General features: G+C 38.3%; 1 protein-coding gene across 2 annotated transcripts; it reads right to left on the minus strand.

Annotated features, from left to right (window-relative positions):
* Window positions 1–2,123: 2,123 nt before the first annotated feature.
* UFM1 (ubiquitin fold modifier 1) lies at window positions 2,124–13,717 on the minus strand. Of its 2 annotated transcripts, none has more exons than XM_074566961.1 (6): window positions 13,432–13,717; window positions 13,294–13,350; window positions 12,857–12,914; window positions 8,307–8,346; window positions 7,830–7,862; window positions 2,124–3,498 (listed from the first exon to the last, which is right to left on the minus strand). In XM_074566961.1, coding segments are annotated over exons 1-6 (258 nt in total). In that variant the 5' UTR covers window positions 13,434–13,717; the 3' UTR covers window positions 2,124–3,430. The 2 variants fall into 2 exon arrangements, with proteins under 2 accessions (XP_074423062.1, XP_074423053.1); XM_074566952.1 differs by lacking the exon at window positions 2,124–3,498 and adding an exon at window positions 6,382–6,590 and having other exon boundaries at window positions 13,432–13,552.
* Between the last annotated feature and the right edge of the window lie 2,892 nt (window positions 13,718–16,609).

The following is a 16,609-nucleotide window of genomic DNA, read 5'->3' on the forward strand; positions in this document are numbered from 1 at the left end:
TATCATCAAGATCAAACAACAGCGAGTCGGTAGTACAATGCTATAACATATAACATTGATAGGAGGGGGAAGTGCCTGTTGGGGAAGGTATTCACAAAGGTTAATGTTAGTCCCTAGAGGATAAGGCCTTGATGGCTTTCTCTGGCCAGTAAAGAGAGAAAGGCTCCTCCAGAGGGCAATTCAGAACTGAAGATTCATTTAGCTTCTCTGAATCTCTCTCTGGAGGACTCTCACTTTCATTACCTTCAGAAACAGCCTGCAGAGATTAGCCTCAAAAAGATCATGCGAGCCTTTGTGAATACTCCCCAGCATTTACCTTCCATCAGTAGGAACAGTGGCTGAAATTCACTACTGAGATGTACAGTTTGGTATACTGTATTTAAATCTGAACACTATGTACTGCACATGGACTGAATTTTACCCAGCTGGAGTTTAGTGCTCCTGCCAGAATCACTGAAACACAGTCTCCACAGCGCTACTAGGATGACTGCAGGATTTAATATTTTCCACTGCCCCGTTAAAGTGCTCCATTTGATGGCCACCCGCATGCTGCCAGAGAAAGGACTGCTGTGCCCCCAGCACCGTCAGAATCCACTAACATTCTGCAGTCGTACTGGCACAGTTCCTTCTCTCTCTCTCTCCAACTGCTCATTGTATCACTGCAGCAGCAGCAGGAGCTGGGTTTTCACCATCAACCTAAACACAAAGAAGAAAAATTCTCAACTTTTGATGCCTGCTGTCAACAATTTTTATGGTTATTATTTAGTGGCAATAAGAGAGGAAAACGGTCTTTTAATCTCAAACAGAAGAAAGCTGGATTTTGTGATGCGGGAACACAGGGAGGAAAGGCATACTAGTGCCAGACCTATTATCAGGGCCATTTCCTAACTCTTCCAGTTCTTCCATACTTCATCAGATCATTGTGTTTCCCTCCCCGAAAAATTTCCATGATATCTTCAAATTCTGTCAAATAATAGATTTGAGAAAAATAAGACTAATATAATACTGTATAAACCAAAAGAATTATTACAGCTCTTTAAAAGTTTTGGTGGGACTTTTCACATTTATGATTCTGCTAAAATTTCTCTTCACAGAATATTTTTGTAACATAAACCAGCCATCCTTTTACAAATGTAAAATACAGAAAAAAGACCCTTTAAATTGACTTCAGGAAAGGCGAGACAAAGTTAATCACAAACAATGGAAGTCTCTCATTTAACACCAGTGAAGTTATAACCAGAGCCAAAGACAATACAAACTCCAGGCAGAGTTGATTTCCAAAGTACGCCTGAAAGTATAGTTAGACAAACCAGCACAAGGCTGAGTACAGCGCTTTTCAGGATCTTATGACGACTCCCAAGCCGAGGAATTCTGGTTCTAAACCTGAATTTTTGCTATACAACCATGTCAAACATGACTTAGACATAACAAAATGAACTTGCAAACATCAAATCAACTTGCAAGCATCTGCTAAGTACATTTTACTACTGAAATCAAGCCTCTTTACCAAACAGAAAAGTTACGTTCAGATTTTAGAGACCATATTGAGACAAAGGTGTAATGAACATAGAAAGTACTACAAAGACCCGTTATTCTTAAAAATGAACAGATCCTTTGCACATTAACTGAACTACTTGCAATGCAGTATGTCAAATACTTTGTTATCTGTAATATTACCTAAGTAACAGTGTAAGAAATGTTAGTCGTCATCTGAAATTATTTTTACATAACCCTTCTTTACGTAAACATCAAAGCATCTTAGTTTCAAAACACATTTAACCATGATGACCTTTCGAAAACTATATTGTACTTTAGACAGGGGAAAAAACCCAAAGGTTCCTGTTTGTTATATTCCAGTATCAGGAGTTTTTTTGGTATTCATTCAATGAGATTTGCAGACAAAAATTGCAAGCAATTAATTTGGCTCACCCTAATTATACTGTGGCATTAGATTAATAGAAACTATGCACTCTGCCCTTTAAGGGCAGTGTTCTGTAAAATTGCGCATAATAAGAATCTTTTGGCTTGAAATGAATCTGAAAACATGTTGATTAGAAGGTTAAAGGGCAGAGTTTTTAATTATTGTCACAATCTAATTAAGAATATGAGAGGAACAAATATAATTGTTTGTTCATATAATTGTTTATTAAAATAAAGGAAAATCCAGAATTTTACAATTTATTTCAGAGTTGAAAAACGTTTATAGTCAAATATCACTTTCAGAGTTTTCCTCTATACGCTCAATTTACACTCACTCAGAAGGGCATTTTGTACTTCTGCGCTATCTGACACATTATCTGAACATCTTTCTAGAGCACGATTATTGCACAGGACAGTTGCGTTTGTGACAACACTCATTTAACCAAGCACTACATCGCCCATTGTTCTTTCTGTTAAACTCAGTAGGACAGAAAAAAAAATGCAATAGGGTAAGCTTTTGCCAAATATATTAAATCACAAAGATTTAGATTACCAGTTCAAGAAAAGCAGCAATTTGTCTAATTAAAATACACAACGGATAGTTTACCCCTGGCAATTTATAAGCAAGAGGCATATAATCTGAACACAAACATTTCAGTGAATTCTACGCTTTTCCCCACGTAACACGCAGTAACAAAACAAGACTTTCAGAAAGAACCAGTATTAGTTTACTGAAAAAGGAATGACCTATTTGACCAGTACCTACACATTCCCGAATTACGCTGCAATCGTTCTCAGCTGATGGCATTCCGTGTGAGGAGATTAGGTCTCATAAATTCTCTGAAATTGCATTTAATTTAACTTCACAATACGTCAAATGAAGTTTTAACGCACAGAAACCTCTGTTTTCTCCTTTATCTAAAATATTTGCAGCAATTAAATTCTACATGTACTTTGGAACATTTGGCAGTTATTTACTTATCTGAGTAACAAACCCCTGAAATTTCCCTTCTATTTGAGCTTAATACTTTAACCATGTGAAAACTGTTCCTCTAAACATGGAAATAAGTTTAGAAAAAAAAAAAGGAAAAAAAAGAGAAAGGTTTAGCACTCAGTAGGAACAATTTCTTTGCAGCAAAATCATAACACAGTGTCCCCTTGCACAAGCAGGCCCAACAATATCCAGTAATTTAAATATCTATTGATCGTGGCTATGTGTTTATCCTTGTGGTGTCAGTAACACCTATAGAGAAGTCCATCTTTCTTTCAGGAACATAACATGCAATCAGCCCATTCTTCTACTGGTCAGTGAAGAATCAGTGCATGAGTAAATACATTTTAACAAGAAAATTAAACCTTATCTCTGTTTCAAAAAAAAAAAATCAAATCCTGGGAAGTCATTTTTGCTAGCTTTAAAAAAGGCTAATTCATTAGTTGCACTTTGGAGTTCCAAAATAAATCGACCTTTTCTGCATGGCAATGTCACTTATTCCAAATCTTTCAGGAGATGTTAAGAACTCCCAACTCGATCTCTGGGAATAATCCGTAGATCTGAACCATGCTTTAGAAATACATTTCCTAAACAAACAAACAAAACACAATGTGTTACCAACCAACCAAATAAAATGTTACCAAAACAAGCATACACATTTAAAGGATAATAATGTTAAGTCAGTGTTTAACATCTTTGTAGCAATTCCTCTAATATGCCAGAAGTATATTTTTTAATGTTTCCGTGGAATTTCATCTTATCCCTCTTACTCCAAAGAGCTTTTATTTTTAAATAAAAATACCAGACCCAAAGTCATCTAGACCCAAAGACTTGCAAGTTATGGCATTTCAAACTCGGCAGTTCTATACTTCAATGTCTGATTTCACTTATATGACATAATAATTTCAAGACCATGAAATGAAATTTTACTTCTCCATAATTTTTTCTTTTTTACCTTGAGGTCATTCGTGCATATACTAATTTGGAATTCTCTCCTTGGGTCAGTACTTATCTGCTTCTAATTTCAGAGCCTCAAAGATACTTTTCTGTTTGGAAGGCTCTACACATATCCAAGCATAAGTCAATCTCATTTTAGCATAAAAAAATCATGTTTATTGCTGTACAGTCTTAATCATGATAGATTTTCAAGAGGACATAGTATGAAAACTAATACTGAGATGTCTAGAATATTTGCTGCACGTATTCAGGATTGTCATTCAGGTTGCTATTTTCTTCTACTAAATGTAACACTTGAAAACACATTGCTAAAAGTGATGTATTATTTAATTACTATATGGAACAATTTTTTAACTTCATACTGCTACTGCATGAAACAGACTATATGCAATTCTACAATATCAGGTTTTAACAATATCTACCTATTCTTAGTCATCTTTGCCTTGACGTGTAAAACCAGAATTTCTCTCCCAAGCACCCCATTTCCTGACTGTAGAGTGCTCTTATAAAAAAAGATTAAGATACTTAACATTTGTTCAAGTTATTGGCATATTGGACCAAAGCTACCCTTTTTCAAACTTCACTCTTCTAGCACATGGATCAGGATCAAAACCATTCTACTTATTCAACATAACTTATTCAACATCTACTTATTCAACATATTCAACAAGCAAATAATTTCAAAAGAATTTGTTATTGGAAGACTTTTGGTTTTTAGAGATCTGCCAGGACCACATACTGAATAGAATCATAGAATGGTTCGGGTTGGGAGGGACCTTAAAGATCATCTAGTTCCAACCCCCCTGCCATGGGCAGGGACACCTCCCACTAGACCAGGCTGCTCAAAGCCCCATCCAGCCTGGCCTTGAACACCTCCAGGGATGGGGCATTCACAGCTCTGGGCTGTAAAACCCACTGAATGCAAATCTGTCACACCAGCAAACCACAGAATTACGCTTACTAATACAGATGAAAAGTATCGATAGTGCAATTGCCATCATAACACTCTAAAATTTTAAAACACACCAGAGCTGCATCTCACGCAGACAACACTTCATGCCACCTCTCAGTCTGTTTCCATCATTAATATCACACTGGTTTTATTAAATTTATGGCATACTATTCCCTGAACTATCAAGGATTTAAAATTGAAATCAATACAGGAATTAAGTGCTAAGTCTAGCTTTTTCAGCTTTCATTTCCCCTGCTCCATGGGATCAGGTAGGGAGAATGAAAGTCATACTTAAGGAGTACTTTTATTCAGAAAGGTGGAGAAATAGTGGAACAGTACAAAACCTCCGAAATCCCCAAGGATTACTAAGATTTTATTCCTAGATCATCTTATTTTGGGAAGTTTTTGAAGACTAAAGTAACTGTTCAATCTACATGAACTTTAATATATAATAAAAAAAAAAAGAAAAAAAAGGAGAAAAAAAAAAAAGTATGTTTTACCCTACCGATTTTCTGAGATATCAATTAATAAGGCTGAAAATAAAGTTATATCTAAATTATATAAGTTTACTTGTAAACTTAGGAGGGATTTTGTTCTGGGTCACGGGTTTGGTGTAGGTCATTCTTTAGTTGGTTGTGTTTTATTTTTTTTTTTTGAGGTGGGGTGGGGTTGTTTTTTGGGTTGGTTGTTTGGTTTTTTTTTTCCCCTCCAGTTTAAGGGCAATAACACACAGCATTGTCAGGGCAATGGTACCTTCTTGTTACCAAAAAAAAAAAAATAATAAAAAAAAAATCCATGTGCAATCCATGTGCTTAATTTTACATTTGCAGATAAGATTTAGACTGTGATGAAAACATTTTGCATCTAGATGCTTTTGTTTTACCTGATCCTTGATTATGAGATGCTGTCTTATACTACTACTGAATAATTCCTCAACATTTATAAGAACTTAGGAATGGTAAAGCAAATCAATTGGAGATCTGAATTCAATATGCACAGCTGCAAGCATGGTGAACTACCTTTGAGGACCTTTGAGATCATCAAGTTCAACCATACACACACCAAAAAAACCCCCTACAATCTCTGTCACTAGAGCACACCCTGAAGTGCCAAACCTAGATGTTTCTTAATACCTCTAGGGATGGTGACTCAACCACCTCCCTGGGCAGGCTGTTCCGGTGCCTGACCACTCTTTCAGTAAAGTAATTCTTCCTGATATCTAATCTAAACCTCCCCTGCCACAACTTCAGACCATTTCCTCTGGTCCTGTCATTATTCACCTGGGAGAAGAGGCCAACACCCACCTCTCTCCAACCTCCTTTCAGGTAGTTGTAGAGGGCAATGAGGTCTCCCCTCAGCCTCCTCTTCTCCAAGCTAAACATGCCCAGCTCCCTCAGCCTCTCCTCATATGACCTGGTCTCCAGACCCCTCACCAGCTTGGTAGCTCTCCTCTGGACATGAGTCAAATAGTCCTAAATACATTTACTTTGCAGGATTAAGCTACAACTAATTTAAGCCACATAATAGAAAATGCAAGTATACTTTTGAGGAAGAGAAAGAGCATAAGTATACCTTAGCTTAAGCAACTGACTTTACCTGTTTTGCCTAAGTATTCTTCAGTGGTCATGTGAGTGATGATCTGGAGGCTAAACTAAATTATTAGTTTTATTATCTGTTTTTAATACACTTGGTCATCGATCACGATGAGGACACCATCAGCTGAGGAGTCTGCCTGAGGCCGTACACCTGTCAAATCATAATCCAGGTATCCTAAGGCAAGACCAGGAAGGACAGAAACCTCCAGTAGAGCAGAAAGCCAAACACCCACTTGATCTTCATTTTCAAACATTGATGCAATCACAGACCCCAGAAATGGCTCACCACATTTAAATGATTCCTTTTACAACTCCAAGAAATTCCCCAAACTAATGTCAAGCAACTGCTCTTCTAACCATCAGATACTACTACTTGCTCTGTAAGGATTTACTTTATGCTATTTATCTTACGTAGCTAAGTGGGATGATAATATCTTGCTTTCTTATACTCTCTTTAGATCTGAAAAAAAAAATGGTGTGGTACGTTCAATAATGACTGGCAGACAGAGGGCACAAATGAATGAGACCTGGCAGAGATTTCAGGCAAAAACCAGAAAAACAACAAGTCTCCATCCACTGTTCATCACATTTGCAAGCAGGAGTAAAATTTTCACTGGATGACTGGGTTCCACAAGCACCAAAGCCATTTTTATTATTTCTTAGTAAAAAGTTATGAACATTTCTTCCCTAATAAGATACTCCACCGTAACTCATCTCAAATGTGTTGAGATTAGATACTGTTAATAGTTTCCAAATTAATTTAAAAGTATAGCTTTTTAAGAACAAGTCCACAGAAGCATACCATTATTAGTACAATTTAACATCTGTACTACTTTTCCACATATTTCAAGAGGTGATGGGGAAAAGCTTTACACTTTTCTGTGACAGCAAGCCTCCACAGCTGCAATCAGAGATTTCTCACATGGAATCCCTTGGTAAGAATAAAAGAGCCATCGGCAAGAAGATCCTCTCTTCTTGAAAACATGCTTTCCAAAGCACTTAGAGTTCCTGCTCTAAAACTGAATACTATTTTTTAAACATACCTCATCAGAAGTGCTGCTAAAATAGCAAATACTACTGAACTAGGTATAGTGGGGAAAAAAATACAGCTATTACTTGTTGTTTCAGTAACATGTAATATACAATATTGCTCTTTTAAACTGCACACTAAATAGCTAAGCTCTGAAGATCAGAAGTGCCTCATTTTTTCACAGACCTAAATAAGCAAATGCTGAACAATAGTTCTGTGGATTTAACCTTTTACACAATACATGGACTGTAGTTTCCAGCTACTGGGTAATGTTTCTCCCACTTAAGAAATCAAAAGTTAAAATAGAACCCCGAGTGCTATGCATTAGTTTAAAAGAAAAATAACTGAGCTTTTTAATACTGGGCTTCATAAATACTAACTTACCTGCTGTCTGTGCAGGGTTTATTCCTATACCATCTAGGGGAGAAAAAAAAGGAATAAAAAAAAAAAAAGAGAAGAGAAGAGAAAAAAGAGGGGAAGATGAAACAGACATATTACAATATAATACACTAAACTTAAAGGTAAAAAAATATAATATACCAACAAGATATAATTATTACATCAGGTCTTCATGCAGCTATTTCTTATAACCAAAACTAGTCTTATCACAGGAGCTAACAAGAAACCTTCAGCACAGAAAATCCAAGCTATATATTTGGACAAAACCAAATTAATAATATTAGTGGTTTAATACCTTCATCCCATGCATAAGCAATTTAATTAATACTGCAATATTATTAAATGCAGTTTGCAGACTGTAGAGGTTCTGAAAGAAAAGACATTTTTGCTTTTATCAATACCCCTTCACTGAAACTACAATACAAAAACTATAAAAAAATTCTATATAAACTATATTCTTACCATTTGTTATAATGGCACTTGTTGCTGCAGGAACTTTGAACTAAAAGAAATAAGAGCAGGACAAAATAACAGAAGAGACATAGTTAAAGCAGAAAATATATGGGGGATATTCAAAGCAATTATAATTTTAGCTGGCTCAGGTACAAAAAAAATATAAGATTCCCCTCAGATTTACAGATATAGCAAAAAACAGGTTTCAAGTCAAAGTTGATTAGAGACCTCAATACAGAACGCAAAATTGGCAGTACTAAACAACTAATTAAATCTAACTATAATTGCTCATTGGAAAAAATATAAAAGTTAAGCATCTGCAAAGTTAAAAAATAATAGTTCTTATTATACTAGATAAAGAAATGGCTAAAACATGTATGGAAATGAACTTCTTAGAAGCATACCTGTTTTATCTAACAGGAGTTAGACAAGAATTAGCTTTAGCTAATCTTGGTTAATTTTCACCAATTTCCTAGCTTTCTCCCTGGCTCTATTGGGACCTCCCCAACTGCACTGCTGCAAGAGAAGAGTTTGCTCCAGGATTCAATTACAAAAGGAAGCACTAACAGCACTGCATCAGATCTGGCTCCCTCCTCAGATTTCTGACACCAGCCTAAGCAGGCTTTGTACCCTCAGCCACCACCATGGGTCTCTACGGTACCCCACCTTTACACGCAACATACGCGGTCAGTTTTACAATATGAAACTGAGATGGGGAAGACAAGAAAAATTATTTCTCAGGATTACAAGGAGCCAGGCAAGGCCAGAGAAAAATCCTGCACTATGTAATGTGGCTGGGCCACACAGGACAGAAGAGGTGGGTGGAAGTCAATCAGTGCTACGTGGTCTGAGGACCAAAGATTGCTCCTTGGCCTCCCCTTACTTAGCACAATGAACAACCCCTAAGATGAAAGACTGGTGTAAGCGAGTATCAGTGAAACCTCCTCACAAAATCACTCCATTCTCCTCTCTATATTGCGTAAGAAAAAAAGGCAGCTAACTATGAATGTTAACACTGAGTGCTTCCCTGGAAGAACTGCAGAGCACTCCCATCTGCTGAACAAGTCACTTCAGCCTGCCTTTCAATGGCTTTCACTAGTTGTGCTTTCCTCATTATTGCTCAACTTAAGATTTCCAGGTTTAATTTACAGAAACACCATGCATTAACAGCAACAGCTAAAGCTCACAGAAACCATGCCTGAATACAGTACTTAATTATTCATATACTGAAAAACCGGCTCTTTTTATCTCCAAACACACAAAATTAGAAGAATTTTTGTTTTACTTCTCTCTCAGCTTTTTATCCATAGCAGGTAAATCATGTCACTTGGCTTGCTTTGAAACCAAATTGGGTAACATCCAGCCCCAAACTCATACGCTTTAAGAAAAAAAGATTTTTTTTTTCTTTAAAAACCTTATAAATTGATAACTGAGGCTGCCACACAAAAGCATATTTCTCCAATGCTAGGAAATACATTTGTCAGTATCTACAGTCAAATTACAAGGCAAGTATGACAATTATATAGAGACAATTATATCCCTTTCTCACTTTTTACAATGATGACAAGAATCCTCTACAGCAATAAGCTCATCTCCTTTTGGCACAAAGAATAGCAGATAAGTGCATTAAACCATAGTATTTTAGCACCAATCTATGAAGAGTAACATTAGAAAAACATTAGAAAAATAAAAGTTTCAAATATATATATGTTTACGATAGAATAAAATTTAACTTTATTTAATGGAAATGGATGACTATTTTATTAACAATTCCACAAATGTAAGAGAGGATTTTGTAAGTATTGCACAAATGTACATCTGAGGTATGTACCAAGTAGCTTTAACAGATGAAGGAAAAAACCCAAGAGAGATCACATATTGTAAATGAGAATATTAACACTGTCACAATAAACTGTGACAACTGTCGAAAGAACTATAAATAGATAAAAAACTGAAGAAAGCAGTGTTTCCAATACTCTACATTTCAATTGGTATTTTTATATATAGTCTGTAATACAAACAGAAAATAAAAAATAAGAAAAGAATTCAACTGATATTATCCAAATTATCACTACCAAATGTATATAGTGGGAAGGGCTGAGACTGCTACAAATGACTGAGACTTCCTGAGACCTCCCCATTTAATGACCCTGTTCTCTTTCACTTCCAGCTCTGCCAATCGTGAATTGTGTACAATGAACTTTCACATGTTATGTGATGTGCTAGAGATGACAGAAAACAAACCTACTGTGTATTTCAGTTGTTTCCAAGAAAAAAAAAAGTAATAAAATAAAAGTAATAAAAGTAATTCAGGAAACTTTACTTGGAAAAACTGTAATCTTTGACAAAGCTCTGTGACTGAAAGTTGATACATAAGATGACCATTCTACATCATGGCTACAGTTCTACTATGCCAGAGGAATTCTGGTTACAATTTGGACAAACTTTAAGACTCTGAAAAACAACTCAGTAGAAACTTGCTAAAGTTAAACAGTCGAAACTTAAATCCTTTTCTGACCCAGAAGCTTTAACCAGTGAGGAGATAATGCGCTTCCCCTGGAGACCAACTAACATCTTTGTCCAACATCCAGGGCTACAGTTTGATCTTTTCCTTATATGTTTCACACAGGATACTGTGAAACTGGTATCTGAATCACAATGCACAGCTCAAGTTAACGTTAAGCTATGGATTTCATGGAACAAAAAACATTTATATAAGAAAAAAATTCTCTCTCATTCTTTTCAGTGCCAGTTCACAAAGGATCAAAGGAACTTCATTCCCCGGAAGAGCAAAACAGTCTTTTTTGTTCTCTGTTTACAAAGCATTTAGTTCTGCCTGGTCTCATAGAGATGTAAAAAGCTTCAGTAACACATCAGCAATGACAACTAAAAACAGTGCCATATTGTGAAAAATCAAACATATGTTCATGTTATTAATTCCTACTTATCACTGACACAGGCTAATACAAAGGTGCTTCACACTGTTTTGGGGGAAATTAATAAAGTATTCTTTGTATTTTCTATTTTCTTTAAAAGAAAGTGTTTATTGTATAGGCATTTAATGGAATTACTCTAGTGAGCATTAACAACACTGGGCTCTTTTACATTCCATCGCACCTTTTCAATCTTTCTTGTGAGCCTCCAAAATACATCTACAATTACTCTATAAAATGATGCTGATCCAGAGTGGTCTGCAGTCAAAAAGCAAAACTCCCACAGATGCTTGAATACTCACATCAACTAAAAGAATGGTTTGATAAATGCGAATATTTAAGTAATTAATTCTTCTTTAAATCCATTTCACAGAGGACCCTATCACAAACTAACGCTGTGGTGCTACGAGTAGGTAAAGTTAACAGTTTTGGTGGCAAACCTCCCACCAGAAGTGGACCCTCACTCCTGGTATATCCAGCTACTCAGTCCCACTTCAATCTTTCCTGGTCCCTCATGCTCATCTATTAGACGTTTCAGTCTAGGTCTCTATGAATGGATTGTATTAGTTCAAATGAAAAATAATTGGGAAAAAAACATAGTCTAAAAAAACCCAAACAATTAAATCAGCAAATATCTTTAACAGCATTTTATATTCTGTATATTGTTCTCTTCAAGCGAAGTTACAACAAACAATCTACAACCTCCCCCCACAAGCTGTGTTTCCACTAAGAACTTCTGTCACATAGTGGTGTAACACTTAACAACATAAGGAGACTCATAACATGTAGGCCATTATCTTTACTAATTACTTATTTTATTACAATTCCAATGCTTAAACAAATGAAATTTTTCAATAATCCAAAATTTTCCATGTTTTCCTAAAAGGGCAGAAGGGGAATTGCAAGAACAGACTCTTTGCTGACTAGACAAAAAAAATCTGTAATGCTTTTGTGAACATTTTATTTTACTGTGTACACCCAGATGAACATCTCTTAATCTTTGTACACTTAATCTGAAAAAACCAGGATGTTTCTTTCCAAATACATTATACAAGCAATTTAGGCATCTATTGGTTTTGGATTCCATGCGAAAGATTAAACACCCAGACCAAGTCTTATTTTCTTACGTCTGCTTTTTGAATCTAGCCCATGTACCTAATCTCAATACCTTATATTCTATAATAAAAAATGTGTCTTCCAAAATCAGAGATTACTGAAACTGAATGTGAGAAGAGTTTAAGAATTTCCTGAACAACACTAAAGAATTTTCTGGATATTTTATGCAAGCAATTTAAAATATTAAATATTCAATAGCAATATATTTTAATTATGTTCCCTGTCATAAATTTTTACATTATTCATATCAAGTGGTTTAATTTAATTGCAAAGAATAGGACATGTGTCAATACCTGCTGCTGATGTGTAAATTTTGCAAGAATTGCTAAGTTTAGGATTCTGAAAGTTTTGGCGGGCCCCCAGTGACACCAATAAAGCTTCTGTCCACGTGTATTTAAGAAGAGCGTTCTTTGTGCTGAATTAACCATTTTATTTTACAATTAAAAAGCTTTTGCTTTCAGGAATGTTCAAAAAAGTTAAAAAAACCCAACATCATCACTTTCTACTTACTTCTTCTGCAGCAAACTTCAAGACAGCTGTGAAAGGCGTACTTTCAGGCACACTTAACCTGAAATTACAATGTATGTAAATATGTGACTGCTAAGACAAAGTGAAAAGCAACTTTGCTATTAAACTACTAAATAAAACTTCACTTTTACCAATGGTAATAATCTTGCCAAAGATGCGCGTGTACTATTTAAGCTCTAGGTCAAAATCTAAAAAGATCGGCCTTGCGGTAGAACGAAGTCAAAAAGCCCCGACAGGCGAGTTAACACCAGAGAACCGCCTCTCATTTCACACGCAGAGGGACAAAAACCCCGCCTCAGGAGCGCGTACGTTTTGCGCTGCCGCCGCTTTTCACGGCCTCCTCGCCTCAGGCGGCAACACCGCAGGCCCCGGCCCCGGCCCCGGTCCCGGCCCCGGCCCCGGCCCGCCACTCCACTCACACTTTGTAGGGCAGTCGCGGGTCCGAGGTGAGCGTCACTTTGAAGGTGACCTTCGACCTGGAGAGAAAGCACCAGGTTAGGGCCGGGAGGGAGAAGAGGGACGAAAGGAGGAGAGGGGTCCCGGGACCGCTCACTCACATGATGCTCCCGGCTGCCGCCTCCGCTCCCCACCGACACGTCAACCGCCGGCCGGCGTCCGCGGGGGCCTTCGCGGCCTCATCTACCTCTTTTGCTGCCCGCGGCGCGCCTGACCGAAAAGAAAAACTAAAAATGTCCCGGTGACCGCTACGGGGGAGGGATAGGGGGGGTTCTGTTTCTGTGCCCGACTAGCGCGGGGAGGGGAGAGGCTGAGGGGTGGGCGAGGTGCATCGGAGAACGGCGGTGAGGATTTTTAATGAGGCAGTAGCTCTGCCTCTTCCGCGGAAGAGATAGGATCCAGGTACTGGGAGCTGCGCGCTTCCGTAGGCGTCGTGGTCGGCCCCAGCAGGGGAGCGGAGGCAGTGAGGTGGGGACGGGCTGGGCGGGACAGGGGCCTCGGCGGGCCGCGGGCACCGGGCGGGCCGGGCCAGGCCTAGGCCAGCGGGCTCGGCGGGCCCCGGGCTGAGCCCGGAGGAGGGACATGGCGGTGGCGACCTGCGCGCCTCGCACAGGGCCGGCGGGGTCGGAGGTGTGGGGCCGTTAAATAAAGATGAGTGCTCCTTCTTCTAAGCAAATGCCAACAAGGGTCTGCGGGATTTAAATCTGTGCTTATATGTAACTATGGGTGTATGTGTTTTTATTTATGTGTGTATATATTTTTATATAGATGATCAGAGGGCTGGAGCACCTTTCCGATGAGGACAGGCTGAGAGAGCTGGGGTTGTTCAGCCTGGAGAAGAGAAGGCTCCAAGGAGACCTTATATCAGCCTTCCAGTGCCTAAAGGGGGGCCTACAGTAGAGATGAAGAAGGGACTCTTTATCAGGGAGTGTAGTGATAGGACACAGGGTAATGGTTTCAAACTGAAAGGGGGTAGATTTAGATTAGATATCAGGAAGAAATTCTTTACTGTGAGGGTGGTGAGACACTGGAACAGGTTGCCCAGGGAAGCTGTGGATGCCCCTTCCCTGGAAGTGTTCAAGGCCAGGCTGGATGGGGCTTTGAGCAGCCTGGTCTAGTGGGAGGTGTCCCTGCCCATGGCAGGGGGGTTGGAACTGGGTGATCTTTAAAGTCCCTTCCAACTCTAACCATTCTATGATTTCATATAGATATATGTGTGTGCATACCTGTATGCCGATGTATCTGTGCAGTGCCGGGGTGGTTCATCATTGGGTTTGGTTACTGAGGTTTCAAGTCCATTTAGTCTTCAAACCAAAATGTTCTGCAGGTGCTTGTTGAAGTTATGCAGAAGAAGACGGACGCAAGTACACACCGATTCCCATCCCTTTAATATTCAAAATCATTCACATCTTCCTTGCAATGGGCGTGCTAGAGGTGGAGTTTTGTTTGGATAGTGACAGATACTTTTATGGCAGAAAACCAGCAGTTTCCAATTTTGTTCATCTGTAACTTTCAACAAGCTAATTTATTTTAAACGCTAAATAAGTGTGCATGGAAATGCAAAGTAATTTTCATCTTTCATGCTTGTTCATCTGTTAATGCAGGTGACGACCATGTTTCCAACTCTCGTACATCAGTATTACCTTTGTAGAAAATATTTTGCCAAACTACTTCCGTATGTTCTCCAGTCTGTACCTTCTGCAGCAAGGACAGCCTTCACTGTGGACTGAGGTGCTTGTTATCACACACTGCTTGCCAGTCTGGTCATGGCAAAACACCTTGTTGTTTTCACTTTAATTGGGATCTCATTAGGGTTAAGGTAGAAGAAATGCCGTACAAAAAGCAGTTGAAACATTGAAGTCACTAATTTCTTACGTAAGGATTGGTTCAGTGCCCAGCCATGAAATTCAGCTTTTCACCCTTGTGTTGCTCTTATTTGAATGTAGACAAAAATGGAAAACAAACAAACAAACAAAAAAAACCAAAGAGAAGAAATTCATTAGCAGCATGTACAATGGCGTTAATATTTCTCTGTATCTCCTGCATTTATGTTATCGTGTTTGCCTTTCACAACTGTATCACAATGGCGGCTCACGCTCATTTTGTAATCTGCTAGTGATCTCACGGCTTTTTGATTTCCCTGCTTCTAAGAGATCACACCTTAAGTTAGAATTAATTAATAGTCATCTCCGAGCATGTGACCCTGCATTTTTTGTAGCTAAATGTCATCCCATCTTACCCTCTTCAAAATCAGTTATTTTTGTATAGTGCTATATGTTTGATATATAGAACTCTGTCATCCGCAGTTTTCACTAATACATTGCTGTTTTCCGTGCCAAGATCATTAATGCAGACGTGAAATAAAAGATTGATCCTTTTAGTACTTCATTTCTTGCCTTTCACTCTAAAGGACTTCCCCTCTGAGGAAATGAGTACACCCAAATCTTCATATTATTGAAACTGGTCAGCTTTTAGTACCCAAATTTACTTGGTTAAATCTGGATGTGTGCTATAATGCCACTGAGAACAGTCTAAATCCAGGCTGGGGTAGTCTTGTCTTCTGGCCACATGGTCTTGTCCTCTGCCTGGCAAAGGAAGCAACAGCTGTGACCAGGTGGAGAGTCAGTTCAGGGAAGTGATTTGGCAAAACATCTGAATTTTTCTTTTAGGTGATTTTTATCTGGTTGGCTCCCTGAACCAGCACAAAGAAGGACATGAGGAAGCATGTCTGGTTGGCAGGGATATCGCACTGCAACTTAGGTCAGCTTAAGATGCTGTGGAGGTGTATCCTGAGCAGGCCTCAAGAGTGTGACGGTACTCTTACTTGCTGGTAACTTCAGGGTCATGATCTTTGAAAGTAGATAGAGGAATCCAAGTGATTTTATAAAAATAAAACCTTTCCAGTGCTGGAAATGTATGACTTTAGTATACTATACATTTTTTTCCAGGGTTTGTTTATTTTTTTTTCAGGGTTGTTTATTTTTCCTGAGAATTACAGTGAATAAAAGAAGGAGAACGTGCATGATTTTTTTCTCTTTGAGCTGGGAGAGTTAATGGGAGTTAGTGTCCCATCTGCAAAGAAGCCAGGGACGGATTAGAGGTGACTCTGTCTCACTAATGGGTTTATACACAACAGCAGCCTCCTCAACTCCAGAAAAACTGGTCCATTCCCAACGAAGTCTGCCTTCCTCTCCCCATGATTGAAACCGGAGAAGAAACTGAAGTTCTTTATTCAATTTGTTTTCCCTACGGCTCTTACTTACCCACACTTAGATATGT

This window comes from Larus michahellis, chromosome 1 (assembly GCF_964199755.1).
Source record: "Larus michahellis chromosome 1, bLarMic1.1, whole genome shotgun sequence".
In the NCBI taxonomy this organism is placed as follows: Eukaryota; Metazoa; Chordata; class Aves; order Charadriiformes; family Laridae; genus Larus; species Larus michahellis.